This window comes from Phyllopteryx taeniolatus, chromosome 15 (assembly GCF_024500385.1).
Source record: "Phyllopteryx taeniolatus isolate TA_2022b chromosome 15, UOR_Ptae_1.2, whole genome shotgun sequence".
Taxonomy (NCBI): domain Eukaryota; kingdom Metazoa; phylum Chordata; class Actinopteri; order Syngnathiformes; family Syngnathidae; genus Phyllopteryx; species Phyllopteryx taeniolatus.
The window spans coordinates 15388694-15411726 of NC_084516.1; the positions used below are offsets into that span (position 1 = coordinate 15388694).

General features: G+C 43.2%; 1 protein-coding gene across 8 annotated transcripts in view; it reads right to left on the reverse strand.

Moving 5' to 3' along the window:
• Positions 1-23033, reverse strand: part of ctif (CBP80/20-dependent translation initiation factor) — a 75917-nt gene that overhangs the window by 19907 nt on the left and 32977 nt on the right. For all 8 annotated transcript variants that reach the window (XR_009792109.1, XR_009792110.1, XM_061799782.1 and 5 more), the window contains 3 exons: positions 22737-22813; positions 7355-7862; positions 2851-3144 (listed from right to left, as the gene is read on the reverse strand). Coding sequence is in view for 6 of the 8 variants with exons in the window: in XM_061799782.1 (XP_061655766.1) it covers positions 2851-3144; positions 7355-7862; positions 22737-22813 (879 nt within the window). In the remaining 2 variants the exon portion in view is untranslated. The remainder of the gene's footprint in view (positions 1-2850; positions 3145-7354; positions 7863-22736; positions 22814-23033) is intronic.

Consider the following 23033-nt stretch of genomic DNA (forward strand, 5'->3'; position numbering starts at 1 on the left):
CGACCCACAGCTCGTGACCATAGGTGAGGGTAGGAACGTAGATCGACCGGTAAATCGAGAGGTTCGCCTTTCGGCTTAGCACCCTCTTTACCAAAACAGACCGATACAAAGTCCGCATCACTGCAGACGCTGCACCGATACGCCTGTCGATCTCCCGTTCCATTCTTCCCTCACTTGTGAACAAGACCCCAAGATACTTGAACTCCTCCACTTGGGGCAGGATCTCATCCCCGACCCGGAGAGGGCATTCCACCCTTATCCGACTGACGACCATGGTCTCAGATTTGGAGGTGCTGATTTTCAACCCAGCCACTTCACACTCGGCTGCGAACCGCTCCAGTGAGAGTTGGAGGTCCCGGCTTGATGAAGCCAACAGAACCACATCATCTGCAAAAAGCAGAGATGCAATTCTGAGGGCACCAAACCGGACCCCCTCTACGCCTCGGCTGCGCCTAGAAATTTTCTCCATAAAAGTTATGAACAGAATTGGTGACAAAGGCCAGCCTTGGCGGAGTCCAACCCTCACCGGAGTCCCACTTACTGCCGGCAATGCGGACCAAACTCTGACTCCGGTCGTACAGGGACCAAACAGCCCATATCATGTGGTTCGGTACCCCATACTCCCGAAGCACACTCCACAGGACTCCACGAGGGACACGGTCGAACGCCTTCTCCGAGTCCACAAAACACATGTAGACCGGTTGGGCGAACTCCCATACACCCTCGAGGATCCTGCCGAGGGTGAAGAGCTGGTCCACTTTTCCACGGCCAGGACGAAAACCACACTGCTCCTCCTGAATCTGAGATTCGACTTCCCGACGGACCCTCCACTCCAGCACCCCTGAATAGACCTTACCAGGGAGGCTGAGGAGTGTGATCCCCCTGTAGTTGGAACACACCCTCCGGTCCCCCTTCTTAAAACGGGGGACCACCACCACAGTCTGCCAATCCAGAGGCACTGTCCATGCGATGTTGCAGAGGCGTGTCAACCAGGACAGCCCCACAACATCCAGAGCCTTTAGGAACTCCGGGCGAATCTCTTGCACCCCCGGGGCCTCAACCCCAGAGATAGGAGAGCCCGCCTCAGAGAACCCAGATTCTGCTTCCTCAAGGGAAGGCGTGTCGGTGGAATTGAGGAGGTCTTCGAAGTATTCTCCCCACCGATTAACAACGTCCCGAGTCGAGGTCAGCAGCGCCCCATCTTCACCCTACACATTGTTGATGGTGCACTGCTTCCCCCTCCTGAGACGCCGGATGGTGGAGCAGAATTTCCTCGAAGTCGTTCTCGTGGCCTCACCGAACTCCTCCCACGCCTGGGTTTTGCCTCAGCGACCACCAAAGCCGCAAATTCCGCTTGGCCAGCCGATACCAATCAACTGCCTCTGGAGTCCCACAGGTCAAAAAGTACCGATAGGACTCCTTCTTCAGCTTGACGGCATCCCTCACCGCTGGTGTCCATCAACGGGTCCGGGAATTGCCTCCACGACAGGCACAGACTACCTTACGGCCACAGATCTGGTCGGCCGCCTTGGCAATAGAGGGACGGAAACATGGTCCACTCGGACTCAATGTCCCCCGCCTCCCCCAGGACGTGGGTGAAGTTCTGCCGGAGGTGGGAGTTGAAATTCCTTCTGACAGGGGATTCTGCCAGACCATCCCAGCAGACCATCACATTACATTTGGGCCTGCCACGTCGGACTGGCATCTTTGGAGCCAACCATTGGAGCCAACTCACCACCAGGTGGTGATCAGTTGACAGCTCCACCCCTCTCTTCACCCGAGTGTCCAAGACATGCGGCCGCAAGTCCGATGACACGACTACAAAGTCGATCATCGAACGGCGACCTAGGGTGTCCTGGTGCCAAGTACACGTGTGGACACCCTTATGCTTGAACATGGTGTTCGTTATGGACAATCCGTGGTGAGCACAGAAGTCAATAACAGAACACCACTCGGGTGCTGATCGGGGGGGCCGTTCCTCCCAATCACGCCAACGTCACGTCATTGCCCACGTGAGCATTTAGTCCCCCAGCAGAACGATGGAGTCCCCAGCGGGAGCGCTCTCCAGCACCGCCTCTAAGGACTCCAAAAAGGGTGGGTACTCTGAACTGCTGTTTGGTGCATAGGCACAAACACCAGTCAGGACCCGTCCCCCCACCCGAAGGCGGAGGGAGGCTACCCTTTCGTCCACCGGGGTGAACCCCAATGTACAGGCGCCGAGCCAGGGGGGGGCAATAAGTATACCCAAACCTGCTAGGTGTCTCTCACCGTGGGCAACTCCAGAGTGGAAAAGAGTGCAACCCCTCTCGAGAGGACTGGTATCAGAGCCCAAGCCGTGTGTGGAGGCGAGCCCGACTATATCTAGTTGGAACTTCTCAACCTCCCACACCAGCTCGGTCTCCTTCCCTGCCAGGGAGGTGACATTCCACATCCCGAGAGCCAGCTTCTGTAGCCGGGGATCGGATCGCCAAGGTCCCCGCCTTCGGCCACTGCCCAGCTCACACTGCACCCGACCCCTATGGCCACTCCCACAGGTGGTGAGCCCATGGGAAGGGGGACCCACGTTACCCTTTCGGGCTGTGCCCGGCCGGGCCCCATGGGTGCAGTCCCGGCCACCAGGCGCTCGCCTTCGAGCCCCACCTCCAGGCCTGGCTACAGAGGGGGGCCCCGGTGACCCGCGTCCGGGCAAGGGAAACCTAGATCCATATATTTTGTTCTTCATAGGGGTTTTTGGAGCCGTGCTTTGTCTGGTCCCTCACCTAGTACTTTGCTGGGTTTTGTATAAAATGCACACGCGGATGAATTCCAGATATTCTGTTACTGCTCTGATGTGACACTGCTGAAGATTACCTGCAACAGGTTGAGCAGCAGCGACCTAAACTTGGTCCCATCCACCATGAAGAGCGCCATCTTGTCGCATAGCTTGGCGGCGGTGGCAGCGAAGCTCCGGTCCAACACTGTCTTGTCATAGATGGTGACCACCACCTGGGTCAGGGTTTCCTCGGAGTGCGCCGAGCTCTGCGCCTCCTCCATGAAGGAGGTCAGATGCTCCTCCACGCCACTGCTGTTGCTCGTCATGCTGTTGAGAAGCCTCACCAAGCGGTCCATGCTGGGTGCGCCTGACGCCTCCGTTAGCACCTCCTCCTGGGGAAACAGAGTTGTGTTACTCTTATTGGGTATACCCAGGACTTGTTACAATACAAGGATTCACATTCACACCTATGGACAGAATTTTTCAATGACTGTAACATGCATGTTTTTGGAATGTGGGAGGTACCCAGAGTTACCTGGGCAGGGCATGAGGATGCGACTAATTTGGTCGCACATGCACAATATCTGAATGGTGCACCCGTATGCCCAGCCAATGTGGGTTAAGTATTTTGCCCAGGGACACGACGACGACATGCGCTTAAGCGGGGATACAAACTGCCGACCCTCTGGTTGCAGGGCCGACTCTTACCCTCTGCGCCAAACCGCTCCAGTTTGTTTTTATGAAGTCACTACAAATACAATAAAACATAAACCTCAAAGTGACAAAATCTATTTAAAACACATCCATACCACCCAATTTCTTCAGCTGGGAACAAAAAAACACAGTGGGATATTTCGCGATTCCCATCAGCAATTAAGTAAGCCTATGCCCAACAATGCAAACGCAAACGTTCGACAGCGTATATGGCGCAGGTACCCACACATACAGTGGGGCAAAAAAGTATTTAGTCAGCCCCCCATTGTGCAAGTTCTCCCACTTAAAAAGATGAGAGAGGCCTGTAATTTTCATCACAGGTATACCTCACTTATGAGAGACAAAATCACATCTGATTTTTAAAAATAATTTATTGGAAAATTATGGTGGAAAATAAGTATTTGGTCACCTACAAAGAAGCAAGATTTTGGGCTGTCACAGACCTGTAACTTCTTTAAGAGGCTCCTCTGTCCTCCACTCGTTACCTATATTAATGACACCTGTTTGAACTTGTTATCATTATAAAAGATACCTGTCCACCACCAATAGTCGCACTCCAAACTCCACTATGGCCAAGACCAAAGAGCTGTCAAAGGACACCAGAAACAAAATTGTAGACCTGCACCAGGCTGTGAAGACTGAAGCTTCAATAGGTAAGCAGCTTGGTGTGAAGAAATTAAATGTGGGAGCAATTATTAGAAAATGGAAGACATACAAGATCACTGACAATCTCCCTCAATCTGGGGCTCCACACAAGATCTCACCCTGTAGGGTCAAAATGATAAGAACGGTGAGCAAAAATCCCAGAACCACACGGGGGGATCTCGTGAATGACCTGCTGAGCGTTGGGACCAAAGTAACAAAGGGTACCATCAGTAACACATGACTCAAATCCTGCAGTGCCAGACATGTCCCCCTGCTTAAGCCAGTACATGTCCAGGCCCGTCTGAAGTTTGCTAGAGAGCATTTGGATGATCCAGAAGATGATTGGGAGAATGTCACATGGTCAGATGAAAAAAAAATAGAACTTCTCGGTAAAATCTCAACTTGTCATGCTTGGAGGAGAAACAGCATTCTTTCTCCTCCAAACATGACAAGTTTCATCCAAAGAACACCTTACCTACTGTGAAGCATGGGGGGTGGAAACTGGGGGTGTTTTTCTGCAAAGGGACCAGGACGACTGATTTTTGTAAAGCAAAGAATAATTGGGGCCATGTATCGTGAGATTTTGAGTTAAAACCTCCTTCCATCAGCAAGGGCATTGAAGATGAAACGTGGCTGGGTCTTTCAGCATGACAATAATCCCAAACACACCGCCCGGGGAACAAAGGAGTGGCTTCGTAAGAAGCATTTCAAGGTCCTGGAGTGGCCTTGCCGGTCTCCAGATCTTAACCCCATAGAAAATCTTTAGAGGGAGTTGAAAGCCTGTGTTGCCCAGCGACAGCCCCAAAACATCACTGCTCTAGAGGAGTTCTGCATGGAGCAATGGGCCAACATACCGGCAACAGTGTGTGAAAACCTTGAGAAGACTTACAGAAAACACTTGACTGCAGTCATTGCCAACAAAGGTTATATAACAATGTATTGAGATAAACTTTTGTTATTGACCAAATACTTATTTTTCCAGCATAATTTGCTAATAAATTCTTTACAGAGACAAAATGTGTATATATATATATATATATATATATATATATAAGACAATGTGATTTTCTAGATTTTTTTCCCCTCATTGTCTCTCATAGGTGAGGTATACCGATGATGAAAATTACAGGCCTCTCTCATCTTTTTAAGTGGGAGAACTTGCACAATTGGCTGTAGACGAAAAGTAATCCCCATCTTGATGCAAAACGGTTTGGTTGGATCTGCTTGTTGCGCTGTTATTACTGATGTTGCTACTTTGGACTTTTTCTTTTTCTGTTAAGGCATTATTGACTCTTTATACCTCTGTGCCAAATATTTAATATTTTGTAAGTACAATTTATTATAATTATTAATTATAATAATGATAATTATATTTTTTAAATCAAAAATATTTAATTTATTAAGTTAATTGCTCCTAAAAACATTATAGTAGAATTATGCATCCATCCATTTACCGTATCGCTTATCCTTACTAGGGTCGCGGCCGTGCTTACCCTATCTCAACTAACTCTGGGTAAGTGACGGGGTACACCCTGAACTGGTCGCCAGTCAATCGCAGGGCACACAGATAAACAACCATTCACTCTTACATTCATACCTACGGACAATTAGAGTCTTCAATTACCCTACTATGCATGTTTTTGGTGTGTGCAAGGAAACCGGAGTACCCGGAGAAAACCCACGCAGACACAGGGAGAACATGGAAACTCCGCACAGGCGAGGCCGGATTTGAACCCGGGTCCTCAGAACTGTGAGACAGATGTGCTAACTAGTCACTGGGAAAACATACCATCCTAAAAATGTTATAGTCACAGGCCTAGGTTAGTGGCCAAGGCCCTTCAGATTTCGAGTGGAAATAGCCACCGATGATACGATAAGAACGATTGACAACTTCGTGAAGAATGTGAAGTTTAGGCCTGATTCGTCCAAAGGCCCTAACCAATGCACCAAAGTAACACTTTTCAGTAAGTCACCTGTCTTGTGGAATTGTGCCTCAAATAAAGAACTTTATTGACTGCATTGATGGTTAATCATTTTCCAGTCAATACTTTCTGAAGAGACAGGGAGCTATTTTTTTGTTTCTTTTTAAAGTGAGCTAGTAAGACTACGGTGTTGAATGTGATGCAATGTTTGTGCACCCAACAAAAAAAAGTTGGGAGCACCAGTGCAACCAGTGCAAAAACTTAGTTTAGAGACCTCGTAGAGAAAAACAAGCAAGCACGGGGAGAACATGCAAACTCCACACAGGAAGCCTGAGACTTGAACCCCTAACCTCAGAATTATGAGTCAGATGTGAGAACCATTAGTCTACCGTGCTGTGAGTGTGAAAATCTATTTTCTGTACCAATTACTCTCATTAGGGTAGTGGATGAGCTGGAGCCTATTCCAGCTGACTTTGGGTAAGAGGTGGGGTATACCCACCCTGGATTGGTCGCCAGTCAATTCCAGGGCACAGATAGACAAACAACCATTTATTTACACTCACATTCACACATCTGTACAATTGACAGTCTTCATTTAACCCAAGATGACTTTGGGTAAGAGGCGGGGTATACCCACCTGGGATTGTTCGTCAGTCAATTGCAGGGCGCATTAGACAAATCACCATAAACACTCACATTTACACCTTTGAGGACAATTTTGAGTCTTCAGTTTGGGCGAGAGAGGTGGCATACTGGTTGCCAGTCAATCGTAGGGCACATGAATGAACTTTGATGAACCTATAATGAATGTTTTTGGAATGTGGGAGGAAGCTGGACGACCTGCAGAGAACCCACGCAAGCACAAGCAGAACATGCAAACGCCACACAGGAAGGCCTTAGCCAGCAATCGAACCCAGAACCTAGGAACTAGATGTGACAAAAACACTATTTCATGGTGTTGCCCTTCTTTAGGGCGATTAAAAAAATATGATTCAACTCTTAAGGTTACAGGTAAACTGTGTAAAGCAGCGGCTCAAGCATCCTTCAGAGGCGTCACTGAGGAATAATGTTCATGAATTGTGGCTTTGCTGTCAGTTCTGAGCAGCCAAGCATCAGAGAACACAGCTGACTCATGCAACAGTTGAGTCAAATCTAAGAAGTGGCTAAATGACTAAACCACCGTGGTGTGTGTGATAAAGATGAAAGTAGCCTGCCCACACCCACACACACACACACACGCACAGACGCACGCACGCATGCACGTACGTTAGTCTTGATTGGCTTAATGATGAAGGACAGGAAGTAAGCAGCTTTCCTGTACCTTGTCCTTTAGTCTCCTCTGCAACCTCTCCTTGGACGACTGCAGCAAGCTGATTTGGGGCTCCCTAGATGGACCTTGGCCTGATGAGCCGAGGCTTTCTTTGCCGGCTGTCACGTCTGACGAGATGTTCGCGCCCAGCGCTGACTCAGACTTGGGCGAGTCAGCTGGACTCTTGCAGTCCCGAGGCTCCTCAATCTGTCGCGTGTGCTTGTCGCTTGTCACTTTTACATTCTCTGTCTCTTTGGTTCCTCTCAGAGGTGGTCCTCTATCGGAACCTGCCGGGTTCTGTTGTCCTGGACCTTTCTGATTGGGGTGCCAGCGTCGGTTCTGGCTGTAACCATGCGAGGGTCCACTGGGGCGTTGCCCATGTCTGCCCTGATAGTGGCGAGGTGACCGGCCATTGTTTCTGTTGTCTCCCGCATCCGTTGGGCTGGGTGATTGCTGATCCCACTGGTGTTGTGGGGATGATGACTGGTTCTTACCTCCTCCCTGACCCCGCTGTTGTCTCCTAGAATGGGAGGTAATGGTTAGCTCAGTTGTGATGCTGCATCATGACAGTCAACTCCCCACCTCTACCACCACTACCCCAACATTTAAGTAACACCGCTTACATGTGGCTGCACGGTAGGTTTTCTCATCATACATAGTTGTTCTACGGCTGTACTACCTCTGTGTGCTTGTGAAGCTACTGACATATGGTCCGGGGGATTAACCACACCGTCACGAAGAAGGTAACCTATTATCTACCTCAGCCTAAGCATGAGCAAACACAACCAGTTTGGCACATGGCTGCTGCTCCACCACCTCTGTTTTTTTAGGACACAACTACCCCGAGTCTGACAATGCATTGATGCTCGAGTTTCGCTGACCTTGTTTGCTGCAACCAGAAAGAAACATTTTTCTTTACGTTTCAATTGGAATAGGTCCCAAAATCCCAATCTGAACAGACAAACTTTGTAGTTTTTGGAGTGAAGTTCACAGTGGTTGACTTGGATATGGAATTAGACACTGATTGGTGGAAAGAGAATTGTTACTGTGTGTTGTATTGACTAACTTCCCCCTTTGGTAAGATGAGTAAAGGCGTAGTTAGTAGAAGAGGGCTGGGGTCACGCAGAAACCTACTGCACAGTCGATCTCGTAACAACTTTTGCAAAGCTCAAAGGACCTTCCTTGATGCTCGTCAGTACAGCTTACGACAAGGCGACAAGTTTTGCGTTTTCCCTTTTTAAAGGCAACTTCAAGTTTAGGCACTTTAGTGTTGAGTAGTTGAATGACAAGTCAGACTGGCAGCAGCTTTGTTGCTCTTTTGATGTGTTCAACCAAAAAGTAAGGGGAAATTAAAATACAGATATCACTGATAAAGAGTACAGTGAACAGGGGACACATTGCAGATCCACCCACAATATAGGGAAGCCATATAAATCCTATCCCTCCTACATGCTTCAAAAACATTTTAACTTGTTAAAACACACATGAACCTATTAAAACACACTTTTGAAAGTATTCCTAAACACCTGTCCAATGTGCAATCTCTCTCTTGCTTGCACAGTTCTCCAAATAAGATGCAAAGCGTGCTTCCTTCACGCTTCTTATTTCCCATTCCCAGTTGAAGTTTACAGTAAAACTAACACATAAAACACAAGAGAATAAAACAATGTATATTTAAACACCAAAATGCTCAACCAAAGCACAAAATTCTGCTAGCTTAATGCTAACATAATGTGAAACACTTTCGAAAGGCTAACGGAAATTAGCATAGATGCTACGATTACTACAAACTTTCGAACAACTGCTACTTTACCACACACAACACAAACAGCGCATACAACAATACTCACGGGTGGGTCTGGAACGTATCCCCCACAATAAATGGGGCATCACTGTCCTCTTTATCAGTGATATCTGCATTTCAATTTGTCTGACATTCTGGTTAAACTCGTTTGAAAAGAAACAAAAGCTGCTCCCAGTCTGATTCATGCCATTCAAACACTCAACATAAAAGAGGCTTTCTTGAAATTGCCTTTAGGAGCCGACGCAGGCGTTCTCAAAACCTTACCAGCCTTGTAGGACGGAGGCTGTACTGACGAGCAACAAGGAAGGCCGTGGAACTTTACAAAAGTTGTGAAGAGATCAATGACTGTGCTGTCTGTTCCATCACTCCTCACAAAACCCTGACTCTCAGCCTTTATTTAAATGACCAAAGCTTTCAGTACCAGTTCAAAAATTGGGCCAAAATGAAAAAGAAGAAATTAATAGAAGCTGCACTCTTTGAGGAAGCAGAAGAAAACCAGAAAATGTTTAACAAAATAAAAGATTGGCTAAGCTCGTGGGCTTTGTTTTCATGCTGGGAGAGCTAAGAAAATATTTAGCACTATCCATCGATTTTCTATAGCACTTATACTGTTCAGGGTTGCTGGTGAGCCGGCGCCTATCACAGCTGACTTTGGTCGAGAGGCGGAGTACATCCTGGATTGGTCACCAGCCAGTTGCGGTGCACATACCTGTATAGACAGTGTTGGAGGCTAACTAATTACTTGTAACAATTACATAATTGAATTACAAAATGTATGTAATTCTAATCTATTACAATCCTGGGAGAAAATATGTAATTAGAGTTTCTTTTGGAAATTTTCACGATTAAACTTTTAGTTACATCTGGAAAAATAGCCACTAAAGCTCAGATTTTTTTCCCCATAGGACTTCCCCCTTCAAAAGCCGACACTTGTGATTGGCTCTCTCTGGTAATGTGCCATTCGGCCAGTCTCAAACATGATGTACTTTTCCAAACATGACCTAGAAGCACCACCGTGTGGTGCAGTACATTAGTTTGTCTGAGAATTTAAAAACGTTAGACTCATAGTTAAACTTTTGGTATGGTATGTTTTTGTTGTAAATCCTCAGTATGTATGGGGGGGGGGGGCTTAAATTCCTTAAGGTCCACAGTCTACATAAAAACAAAACAATACAATCCTTTCTTCTCCATTCATACATACCTTTATGCATAGTAGCAATATTAGATAATATTGCTTCTATACATAAGAGTATTATTATCACAGGTGTCAACCTCAAAGCCTAGGGGCCAGATCTGGCCCGCCACATCATTTTATGGGGGCCAAGAAAGCAAATCAATGTTTCAAGATTTCAAATTGTCATATGTAATAAATAATATTAACCTATTGCAAATATGTTTTGCAACCAATCCCGTTTTTGTACAGTAACTGAAAAGCCTGCAGTTAGTACAAAACACTGGAGCAAGACTTTTGACAAGGACGAGAAAGTTTGATCATATTACACCCATTCTGCCCAACTTGCATTGGCTCCCAGTCTACTTGAGATGCGACTTAAGGTCCTGTTATAAAATATTACACGGGTTGGAACCTCCTTATCTCACTGTTCATCATAATGAACATTGTACAGCACCAGACTATGTGATAAATGTTGCCCACACAACATCCAGACTTGAGACTTGAACCCCTGTGAGTGTGAATGGTTGTTCGTCCCTGTGATTGGCTGGCGACCAGTTCAGGGTGTACCCCGCCTCTCGCCCAAAGATAGCTGCGATAGGTTCCAGCATGCCCGCGACCCTAGTGAGGATAAGCGGTACAGAAAATGGATGGATGGATAATTGTAACAGACATGCAAACACCAAATGCGTGAAAATGGTGACCAAAAAAAAAAGAAAATAGGGTGGAGGGTCTGGGGGGGATCCCCCAGGAGCAGAGATTCTTTTTAAAATTATTTTAACATAAATTAAGCGATCTGGAAGACTATGAAGAGTACAATAAGGAAAAACAAACAAACAAAAAAAGAACATTCACGCAGAAAAACAGCACTCAAGTACATGTTGATGTACAAATTTAAGATTAAAATTCAATTTGCCTAATTTCTTTGCAATTTTGTTCTAGCATCCAACTGGAGCCAGGCTCATCTCCATTCTCACCTGATGCCTGCTTCAAGCTGTGCCACATGAAAAGTTTCTCCTCTTTGAGCACTCTCATTCTGGAAAAGACCATTGTCTGTTTCACTTCATATTTCACTATTACCAACTTCAAAGGCTAATCCCAAATGCATCCTCCAGCAAAATATTAAGTACAATATGTTTCTGTTTTTATTGGCCATTTCTGAATTTGAAGTTAGTTCATTCTGTGTTGTGACATACTCCCAAACATTGCTCCGTCGCTTAATACAACATTAACATTAACATCTGTGAACTAATTAGATAATTGTAGGCGCGTTTCCTAATTAATACAAAATGTACTAGCGGATAAACTCTTGCCGATGTTGCGTGTGCTTCGCGGTTCCGCTGGGACCACAACCAGGGCCACGACCCGCAACACTTCAACGTGAAAATACAAAATTAATGTATAACCCCAAGTCTAATGAAGTTGGGATGCTGTGTTAAACATAAATGAAAACAGAATATAAATGATTTGCAAATCATGTTCGATCTATATTTAATTGAATACACTACAAAGACAAGATATTTAATGTTCAAACTGATAACCTTTATTGTTTTTAGCAAATAATCATTAACTTAGAATTTTATGGCTGCAATACGTTCCAAAAAAGCTGGGACAGGTGGCAAATAAGACTGAGAAAGTTGAGGAATGCTCATCAAAACACCCGTTTGGAACATCCCACAGGTGAACAGGCTAATTGGGAATAGGTGGGTGCCATGATTGGGTAGAAATGGAGCTTTCCTGAATTGCTCAGTCATTTACAAGCCAAGATGGGGCGAGGTTCACCTCTTTGTGAACAAGTACGTGAGAAAATAGTCAAACGGTTTAAGGACAATGTTCCTCAACGTACAATTGCAAGGAATTTAGGGATTTCATCATTCTTCTCCCCGATTGCTCAGTTTGGCCAGACGGCCAGCTCTAGGAAGGGTTCTGGTCGTCCCGAACATCTTCCATTTAAGGATTATGGAGGCCACTTCCTTTGACCTCATGATTCTCATTTGCTCTGACATGCACTGCGAGCTATAAGGTCTTATATTGACAGGGGTGTGGCTTTCCTAATCAAATCAGTATAATCAAACACAGCTGGATTCCAATGAAGGTGTATAACCATCTCAAGGATGATCAGAAGAAATGTACAGCACCCGACCGAGTTAAATATATGTCTTAGCAAAGGGTCTGAATACTTATGGGTGTGTGATATTTCAGTTTTTCTTTTTTTAATAAATCTGCAAAGATTTCAACAAAACTTACCAACAGTGCATATGGACAAAAAAATCCTTAACATTCACACCTAGGGATAAATTTAGAGTCTTGTACTAACCTAATGCTTGCTTTTGGAAATTGGGAGGAAGCCAGAGACCTGGAGAAAACCTAAGCAAGCACGGAGCGAACATGCAAACTCAGGAGGAAATTCAAACCTGAATCTCATGTCTGTGAGGTATGCGTCCAAACCGATAGGCTGTCACGCTGCCCAGGGTAATGGACTAGTTTGCGCAGCAGCGTAACGATACGTGGTCACAAGAAGGCACACTCATTTACTACAATGCAAAGATTTACTGTAATTGTTATTGCTTTAGTGCACGGTAGTGATAGACTGCAGCATGTTCCGGCTTGTTTACAAATTCAAGTTACATTGAGGGGAACGGAACTTAGTCGTAAACCCCTTAAGAAAAGTTTTGAGCTGAAAAGCCTGCAATAAGGAATTGAAGTCTAAAAAGTTGACTATTCAAAGGAGAGACTTAACTTCCTTATCAGACATCAAACAGTCTTATGTTTCAGAAATGTGCTTACTTTAAAGTATTTCCCCCCTTCATAAAAGCGCAAGCACAAGTAAATGCAAATGAAATATATTTATAGGTCGCTTTGTATGCGTACATTGGCTGTGTGTCCTTTCAGGCACCTCGGCACCACTCTCCCAGGGAGGTTGGGAGACAGTTCATCTGGTGGTGAGCAAACAACTGCCTCAAATATTCAGCATCTTTCAGAGAGGTTCGTTAAGCTGGGTGGAGGGTGGCCGCGCTTTTCTTCACCTCCTTCAACAAAGTGACGGCAGCAAAGCCGCTTTTCAAGGCCGCGATATTTCCACCGGGGTTTTACGTGACTAATCCCAATCAGACTTAATGCTGACCGACAAATGGCGAAATTGTGTTTAATGGGACTAAAGAGGTCGAGGTATTAGAATCTATCGTGGAGCCACGCGCCGCTCATAGGAGACGTGAAAGTTGAGGAGGACAATATCTCGCTCACGCTAATGATTAATTTTGTCTTTCCGACAGCTGTTAGTAGAAGCTCACGTCTCGTAAACCTTTCCCCAAAGCGCCGGAGGCGAGGGGGTGAAAATGAGACGGTAATAAAACGTTAATCATATTTAATGATGGCTGAGCTCGGCGGCGGCATTACTCGCGCCAACCGTCCATCAGTTACATCGCTGCCGGGGAGTCTGCCCTGAAAATGAAACAACAGAGGCCACTGATGAGCTTTCAAAGTCGCCTACATGCAAACTCGGTTGTCTCCAAAGCCATCAACTAATTAAATAGCAGTATTTTCAGCATAATGTGTTTTGTAGCATCAATGTAGTCATCATAATTAACTTGTTTGAAGTTGTCTAAGCTGATGGGTTTTTCTTGCAAAAGCTCATCAAGATAAAGAAAAAAAAAAAAAAAAAAAAAAAGCCTCCTCCAAGTCCCGCAACAATCCTAAATTGGATCAGTACTAAACTGGATACTCGGATGCATGAATCTCATTACGACGTATGCAATATTCACATAGAAAATGGCAGAAAATACCCTTTTTTCCTCAGAAGCGAAAAAAAAATCTGAACTGAACTAAAGTCAAATTTCATGGGATCTTTGGTCTAAATCTCAGTTCGTAAAAATTGGTTGAGTCGCTTTCACGAAATCAAAATTTCATAACCTCCCTTCAAAACTGTGCTTTTTGTTTGTCAAACATGTTTGTTTTACAGACAATGCTTTCAAAACTATGCAAGTTCACTCTAATATGCTGTCAGATTAGTTGTTGGCTATGTCATTGTAAAGAAAAAAAATCCTTAATTTTTACAGACTACCATTTTTGGCCTTAACATGGAAGGCTCAAGAGCTGTTGTCATGTAAACAAATGACCAAAACTCCATTGTCTTCATACATTTTCAGTGACAAATTGGCACTGTTGTGGTAGTTGTTCAAAATACTTAAAAGTAAAAAATTGTCTGCACCCACCAAGAAATAATTTATAAGAGCTACAACATACTAAATAACACAATCTCTGCAATAATTAGCCAACTATTAGGGGTGTAACAATTTGTTTTAATTCACGATTCGATTTTTATCATGATTTGTGGTTGCCGATTCGATTCAAGGATGATATTGGTTCATTTAGAATCATACGGTCCGAAACGATTCAGTGGCTGGAAATCGATCCAGTAACTTTTTAACCAAAAATTCATTCAGTGTGACTGTGAAATAAGTTTGACAGTGCAGGTGAAATTTTTTAGATTATTGTTGTTTCTTATAAAAGGAATCGGGTAAAAACTAATTATGGTCACTAAATATGAAGATTTTCCTATCTACTTTCCTTTTATGTCTTGTCTTATTGTGTATTGCACTGTATGTGTTTTCTAATAGACTATGAGTCTGCTGAATAAAAGTTGATGGTTGATCGATTGTATTATTTTGCAATAAAACAAGGGAAAACAGCAACTTATTATTTCTTTTTATTTACAGCTATTATTTCATTGTTTGGCCATCTAAAAAAAGAGATGTTTAATTGGTGTTACAATTATGAGGGGGTCCTTGGAAAAATGTCTCTAATGTAAGGTGTCCCTAGCTGGACCCAAAGTTTGAGAATCCCTCTTCTGAACAGTGCAATACCAATGGCTAGAAATAAAGCACTGTGAGATTTTCATGACGAAAATCTTTTAGGAATAGTGTTAATAATACATAAAGAGGTAAATAAATGAACAAACCTACTCTTAGTAGCACAAATGTGCGCCTGAAACAGCGCCCAATAGTTGACAGTGTCACTGGTTCTCCTCTTGCTCACCTGAGTCAACGTTTCCCCTTGAGGGTACTCTGCTATCGTTGCTAGCGGCTAGCAAGCTAAACTAAGCTAACCAGCTTGAAAGGCTTAGAAGTGCACGCCGATTTGCCCCAAGTCACACGTTACCTTAAGGATCATTTCTCGCTAGCCTCCCTCTTATCTGCCATCCACCAGACAGACGGACGTCTTAAACTTAAAAAGAAGTCCTTAAAAATGACACACACACAGATCCTGTGGTGTCTCATCCAACCACTAGGGGCACTATGGAAAGGAGTGACAGATGTAGGGTATAAAAACAAGCGAACAAGATACAAAGAAGATAGTATCCTTACTAATAAGTTAGTCTACAATCGCAAACATCTCAAAATGTAATGTATATTTGATGTTCTTCCTGTGTTGTCCTACTGTCCATTTTTTGAGGAAAAAATTTCACCCTATTGCAGGACAATTCAAGGCTTATTTTATTCTAATATATTGCTACTTTGGTATTTACCTTGGATCTGCAACAAAACTTTACACCTTTAGTCCATGCTTAAACCCCATCAAAAGAAAAAATCTTTGGTTGTGATAATGTTTGATCAACCTTCCAGAGTGAGACGTTAGTAAGAAAACAGTTATCGTCACTGTCCAATGAAAAACATGCCAGTCCAAATTTTACGTCATTCTTTTATCTGAATAGCAACAAAAAATTTTTTTAATAAAAGTGACATTTTTGAAAATGAACATACATGCTTTTTACTGGACAGTGGCATTATGTCATGTCCCCTGTTCCAAGACTAACCTGGCGTGGACGTGCCGCGTCCCCTCAGGGCCAGTTGGCAGAAGTATGGTTAACCGTTGGCAGTGACCTACAGCTCTAGAAGCAGGAGAGGAAGGATGCGCCACAGTGTGGGTGAACGGAAGGATGGAGCGATGTATAGATGAGGAATGCATTAAGTGGGAAGAACAATTGAAAAAAAAAAAAAAAAAAAAGCTGGATTTTTGTAGAAGAGGCAAGCATGGAGGCAAAAATAGGACAGAAAAACTACAGGTTGATAACTGTCATCTGAACAACATGCAGAGAACTAGAGGAAGTGAAGGTTGCCACGGCAACTGAAGAGATGAATGAATCATTGATATATGCTCGTGGGATATTTGTGGTCGATCAGGGTTGCTGCTCCAGGTGTGTCCATTGACCATTAGTTGACCCAGACAAATTGATTAGCCCGGGCGGGGACAAGGGGAGCTTTGCAGGCAGACAGTCAATATCATAGTCTCAGCTTCATACTGACCACTACACACTGTACTTTAAGGGACTCTGGGGACTGCCTTATACTAAGTCTTCGTGGTACAGCCTCAACGTTACAAGGTTTTAGCTGATATTATGAAGAGGGCATTGTCCAAAACTAAAACATAACTGAATTAGACTATCATAATGTATTAATGATGATGTATTGATGATAATATGCACAATGAAAGTTGTCAGGCCATTTCACATTACAGAAAAGCAGAGCAGACATTTTCCACCTTTATTCTGTCTTGCTGTTATGTATGAATGGCACAGACACAGAATGGGGAGGGAAATGTGATTTTCTGCCTTTGCCAGTACTATCAGAGCCCTAAGGCCGCCTATGTGTTGAGCTCATTTCACACAGCTTGCAAAAGTCGCATTTTTCCACTTGTGTTCTGTTTCGCTGTTCAGTGAAACGGCACTGACACATGGGGGGTTAAGTCAACCAGGGAAATTTCCACCTTTGGAGGGTGTGTCAGATCTTGAGGTGGGATGACACCAGTGTGAAAAGCCACTTTCACACTGTTTGCAAAAGCAATCTTTTTCTGCCTTTTTTCCCTGTGTCGTTCTTATGAAAGGCACAGACAGGATGAAGAAGACAGAAATTTTGTGCCTTTGGAGGTATTATCAGAGCCATAAGAAACCCCGTGTGTGGGGTTTCTTACACAGTCTGGTAAAGTCCACATTTCTTTTTATCCTTCCCTTCAATTCTAATCGGTGTTCTGTGTAAACAGCACCAACACAGAATGGGGCAGACGATGTTGACACGGGAATTTTCCACCTTTGGAGGTACTATCGGTGCCGTAATGACATCTGCGTTAAGCCCCTTTTACACAGCAATTGAAAAATGACATTTTGTCACCTTTTTTCTCCATGTTGGTGTTTTGAGTAAACGACACTGAAACAGAATGAAGTCGACCCATGAATTTTCCCCCTTCTAAGCTCTTAACAGAGCCGTAACAGAGGGGAGCGGCCACTTGTGTGTAAGGGGATTCGCGTAATGCCGAGACAGGGTGTTAAGTTTTACAACTGACACTCACTTATCCCTCCCAGTCGTTCCTGTCCGACAACAAGTATTTTATTAGTGACACCAAGATGGTCGAGCTGATTTCATATAATTCTCTAATAGCAAGATGATGTGTGAAAAGCGCAGCTGGGGCAATATTCTTCGCTGGGCCCAGCATAAAAGGTGAAATGGTAAGTACAACCCCAATTCCAATGAAGTTGAGACATTGTGTAAACCAATAAAAACAGAATACAATGATTTGCAAATCATGTTCAACCTATATTTAATTGAATACATTACAAAGACAAGATATGTAATGTTCAAACTGATAAACTATTGTTTTGAGCAAATAATCATTAACTTAGAGGTGGCAAAAAAGACAGAAAGTTGAGGAATGCTAATCAAACACCTGTTTGGAACATCCCACAGGTGAACAAGCTAATTGGGAACAGGTGGGTGCCATGATTGGGTATAAAAGGAGCCTCCCTGAATTGCTCAGTCATTCACAAGCAAAGATGGGGTGAGGTTCACCTCTTTGTGATCAAGTGCGTGACAAAATAGTCCAACGGTTTAAGGACAATGTTCCTCAACGTACAATTGCAAGGAATTTAGGTATTTCATCAAATACGGTCCATAATATCATCAAAAGGTTCAGAGAATCTGGAGAAATCACTGCATGTAAGCGGCAAGGCCGAAAACCAACATTGAATGCCCGTGACCTTCGATCCCTCAGGCGGCGCCGCATCAATGTGTAAAGGATATCAACACATGGGCTCAGGAACACTTCAGAAAACCAATGTCAGTAAATATAGTTTGGCGCTACAGCCGTAAGTGCAACTTGAATCTCTACTATGCAAAGCAAAAGTCATTTGTCAACAACACCTAGAAACGTCACCGGCTTCTCCGGGTCCGAGCTCATCTAAGATGGACTCATGCAAAGGGGAAAGTGTTCTGTGGTCCGAGGAGTCCACATTTCAAATAGTTTTTGGAAATTGTGGACGTCGTGTCCTCCGGGGCAAAGAGGAAAAGAACCATCCGGACTGTTATGGACGCAAAGTTCAAAAGCCAGCATCTGTGATGGTATGGGGCTGTGTTAGTGCCAATGGCATGGGTAACTTACACATCTGTGAAGGCACCATTAATGCTGAAAGATACATACAGGTTTTGGAGAAACATATGCTGCCATCCAAGCAACATCTTTTTCATGGACGCCCCTGCTTATTTCAGCAAGACGATGCCAAACCACATTCTGCACGTTACAACAGCGTGGCTTTGTAGTAAACGAGTGCGGTTACTAGACTGGCCTGCCTGCAGTCCAGACGCATCTCCCATTGAAAATGTGTGGCGCATTATGAAGCGTAAAATACGACAATGGAGACACCGGACTGTTGAACAGCTGAAGCTGTACATCAAGCAAGAATGGGAAAGAATTCCACCTACAAAGCTTCAACAATTAGTGTCCTCAGTTCCCAAACGTTTATTGAATGTTGTTATAAGAAAAGGTGATGTAACAAAGTGGTAAACATGACCCTGTCCCAGCTTTTTTGGAACGTGTTGCAGCCATAAAATTCTAAGTTAATGATTATTTGCTAAAAACAATAAAGTTTATCAGTTTGAATCTTAAATATCTTGTCTTTGTAGTGTATTCAATTAAATATAGGTTGAACATGATTTGCAAATCATTGTATTCTGATTTTATTTATGTTTAACACAACATCCCAACTTCATTGGAATTGGGATTGTACATTAGAAGGGGCAACTTGGCGACATCTTTGTGTAACAGAGGCTTATGCTACAGGATCTTGGAGGCAGATACTGACAGTTATTGGAGATTTTTTTTTTTAAATACCACATGAATGAAGTACGGAAAACTAATTAACTTCTCAATACAATGCTAAAAAAAAATAAATAAAAAAGTAAAAAAATAAAATAAAATAAAATAAAAAGACTGGGCAACGATAAGTGCAGATGTGAAAACGCAACACAACAAATACATTCAAGAGATGAAGGAGCATATTGAGTCGTACTTTGTCCCTTCTCTGCAAGCAGCACATTCCAGTAAATCATAACTAATTTCAGCCCTGCTTGACGTGCCTTCTAAAGTAGAAACACATGTAGTGCCTCCCCTTCACTCCTCTTACTAGACAGTTTTGCGCCTTATGGAATGACACAGCCATATCATATGGTACGCTTGCTATTGAGCTTTTTACAGGTTGCATCTGCGCATATTTCTAATCATATACAATTTAACAAAATGGCTGTTCACCACTTCTTTTAGTTGACATGCCGAAGGAGTAATTAACACCTGCATTATCTCTAATGACGTGCAGGGGGTAGAATAGCTAACGTTGTTGTTGACGCTTGTCAAACTGATTTGTAAGTTTGAATACATTTTCCCTAATAGGAAATCTTGGCAGTATAATGTATCTGTGCCAGGGTCAAGCTGCTGCCAACATAAAACCTTTATTAATTATACAATTAAAATTGCCATTAAAGTGTAAAAACGAAGTTAACCGTGACAATAAAATTGTTCTCAAACTTTGAAGACTTCTAGAATGTTAAAAAGTCCCATACGTTATGCAAACATAAAAATAAATTAAACTAAAACTTAAAGACAAATTGTGTACTGGCTCTTCACTTTGACATGTGATGGAAATGTAAGGCAAAAAAACACTCACGGGTTTCACTTTTTAACATTCTGAAATGTCAAACGAGCATAAAACTAGTATAAAAAGTGAGTTTTTAAATGAAAACAAAAATCAATAAATTGTGAAATTGCCCATAACCTTGACAAGTGAAAAACACGTATGGGAAAAACACTTCTGGGGTTCCACTTTTTAATATTCTTTAATGTCATACAGGAAGAAAAAAAGATAACCATGTTAAACTAAAATGTTAAGGAAAATTGTGTAATTGCCCTTAACTTTGACGAGTTATGCCTAGATCACACGACAGGATTTTAGCCTCGATATTGGGCTGATTTGCTATCGTGGGCAGATCCCAGATCAGGCCCAACATATTTTGTCGGGAATAACAAAACTTGTTGTAATGTGACAAAATCTACGACAAACGATTTGGCCATACGATAGCACTACGACGTCAAAATGATAAGTCTTGTATGTTTGATATTTTGGATATCTTCCGTGTAGTGCGTCAATGACAACTTGACATCGACCAACAGGACTGTGCATTGTGACATTGTGTGCGCTTAGCCTCCCGTGCTTTGCCATTGTCAACATACTTTGTCGCCGTTCTTAACATGTAGTCGCGCACACAAACCAATGTTTATCGAAGTTTAAGAGCATGATTTGACAGAACGTCGGCATGTTTACGCACAAATGTTAGTGCTAGCTCTAGCTCGCTAGGCTACATAACGTTTTGTTGCCTGCTTGCGAGCCGTAATGCATTAAAAATATGTGAACATACCTTACCGTACTCTGTGACACTGCACATATTTTTCCACTTTGTTTTTTTTCCCCCCAACATTGCCACGGTGATTTGTTGTTTGACAAAGCATTGTTGTCTCCATGGTAACGGCTCTATCCGGTTACGGTCAAAGGTGATACATTTTCTGGTCACACCTCCCCGACAGTGATTGATTTGACAAGGTAAAGCCCAGTGATCGTAAAAGATGGGATACGGTGGTATCGGAAGACTTGTCGTGTAGTGTTGCCACTGTCTGACAGAGATACAGCAAGATTTTATGGCAGAAGTGTGATATAGTGCAATCGTGAAAAATCTAATTTGTCTTGGAGTCGGATCCAGGCATTACAGACAATGAAGTACGGAGAAAAGACTTCTGGGATTCCAACTTTTTAAGATACTAACTAACAGGTTTAAGAAGTTGACCGATAACCGACTCATCGCAGCAAATGTTTGGGTTTACATAACACTATTTTAATTATTTTTGTCAAAAATATTGTACCGGCAGTACCAGATTACTAGCAACCTTTTATTGCGCAGTGACTGTTTTGTTCAATGTCTTTATGTCTCAAAAGTATTCTCTGTCAATTGACTGTCTGTTGCCGTACTAGAGCGGCTCCAACTACCGGAGACAAATTCCTTGTGTTTTTTGACATACTTGACAAATAAAGATGATTCTGATTTTCAAGGCATATTTTTCCCCAAAAGCTTTTGATTGAATTCCAAATTGGGGGAACTCCACTTCAGAGAATTCACTGTAGTTGTGCTCTGAACTTTATTTTTCCTTTGCTATGACTCAAACATGCAGAAAAGGCTTTGGTCTTGTGTGGTTAAGAACTTTTTGACAATAAATTAGCCTGCTATGCTTTGACACAAGCCTGCAGAACAGAGTGGTCTGACTCTTATTCGGCCAAGATGTTGTCGATCCCTCATCAGAAGGAACTCTGACATGAGGGTCTTTGATGGGCGGGCTACGCTAATGAGTCAATGCGTAAATTTAACGTAAGAAAATAAAAACAGTTATTACTGGTGGTGTTGCACCAAATGCACACAAACAGATAAAAGTGTGCTTGGAAATATGAAGTCTTTGGTCTTTTCCTCCTATATTTTTTCTCCATGTACAAATCCATTGTCATGAACAGAATAGCACAGTGCCAATTATTTGCTGTACTTTGCTTTGTCCATTTAATACTTAAATAAAATACGTAAATGTAATGTTTAACCAAAAATACAACCCAAATATTTTCTCTTTCCTGGTTGCTTAGCAACCAAAGAACAATTTTCCAGTGACATCAGGGTAGGGAGCGAGAGAATCAGATTCCCCTCGGCCCGTCCTTCACTCTCAAGACACTGCTTTCAATGAAGTCGCAAATCAGACTTCATTGTGTATACGATAAGATCAGACATGCCAGCACAAACTTAAAAAATTGAATCAAAATCAAGCATGTTTTGTTAAAAAACCTCGAATGTGTCGGTTTTATTATTTGTCTGCAGTCTGCATTCCTGCGTGGACATTATTTGGCAGACGAGAGCTGTTAAGGCCAAAGGATTGGCTGCTTGACATCTGACTTCATCGCATTAAAACCTTCCCTGGAGTGTTTTTTGTGTGTGCGTGTGTTTCGTGTGTGTGTGTGTGTGTGCGTGCGCGCGTGTGTGTGTGTGCATGTGTGGATTTCCATGCGTCATTACCGTCGGTCGTTCCTCTTGCGCCGGAAAAGCTTTTTGGTGTGCGCGATCTCAGCCTCATTAGGAAGGGGTGGGAAGACCTGTTAGGAACAAATCATGGAGACGGCTTCTGTCAAGACCAGCAATGTGGACTACATCACTGCGTGGAAACTTTATATACAAGTAAAAGTGCATTGGAAACATGCTCATTATATATATGACATAATTCCAAGAACTTTATGCCCTTGGGTCTGCTTTCAATTGAATAGGAAGTACTTGATGTATTCATCCTATCAAAAAAAAAAAAAAGTCTTATCGTTC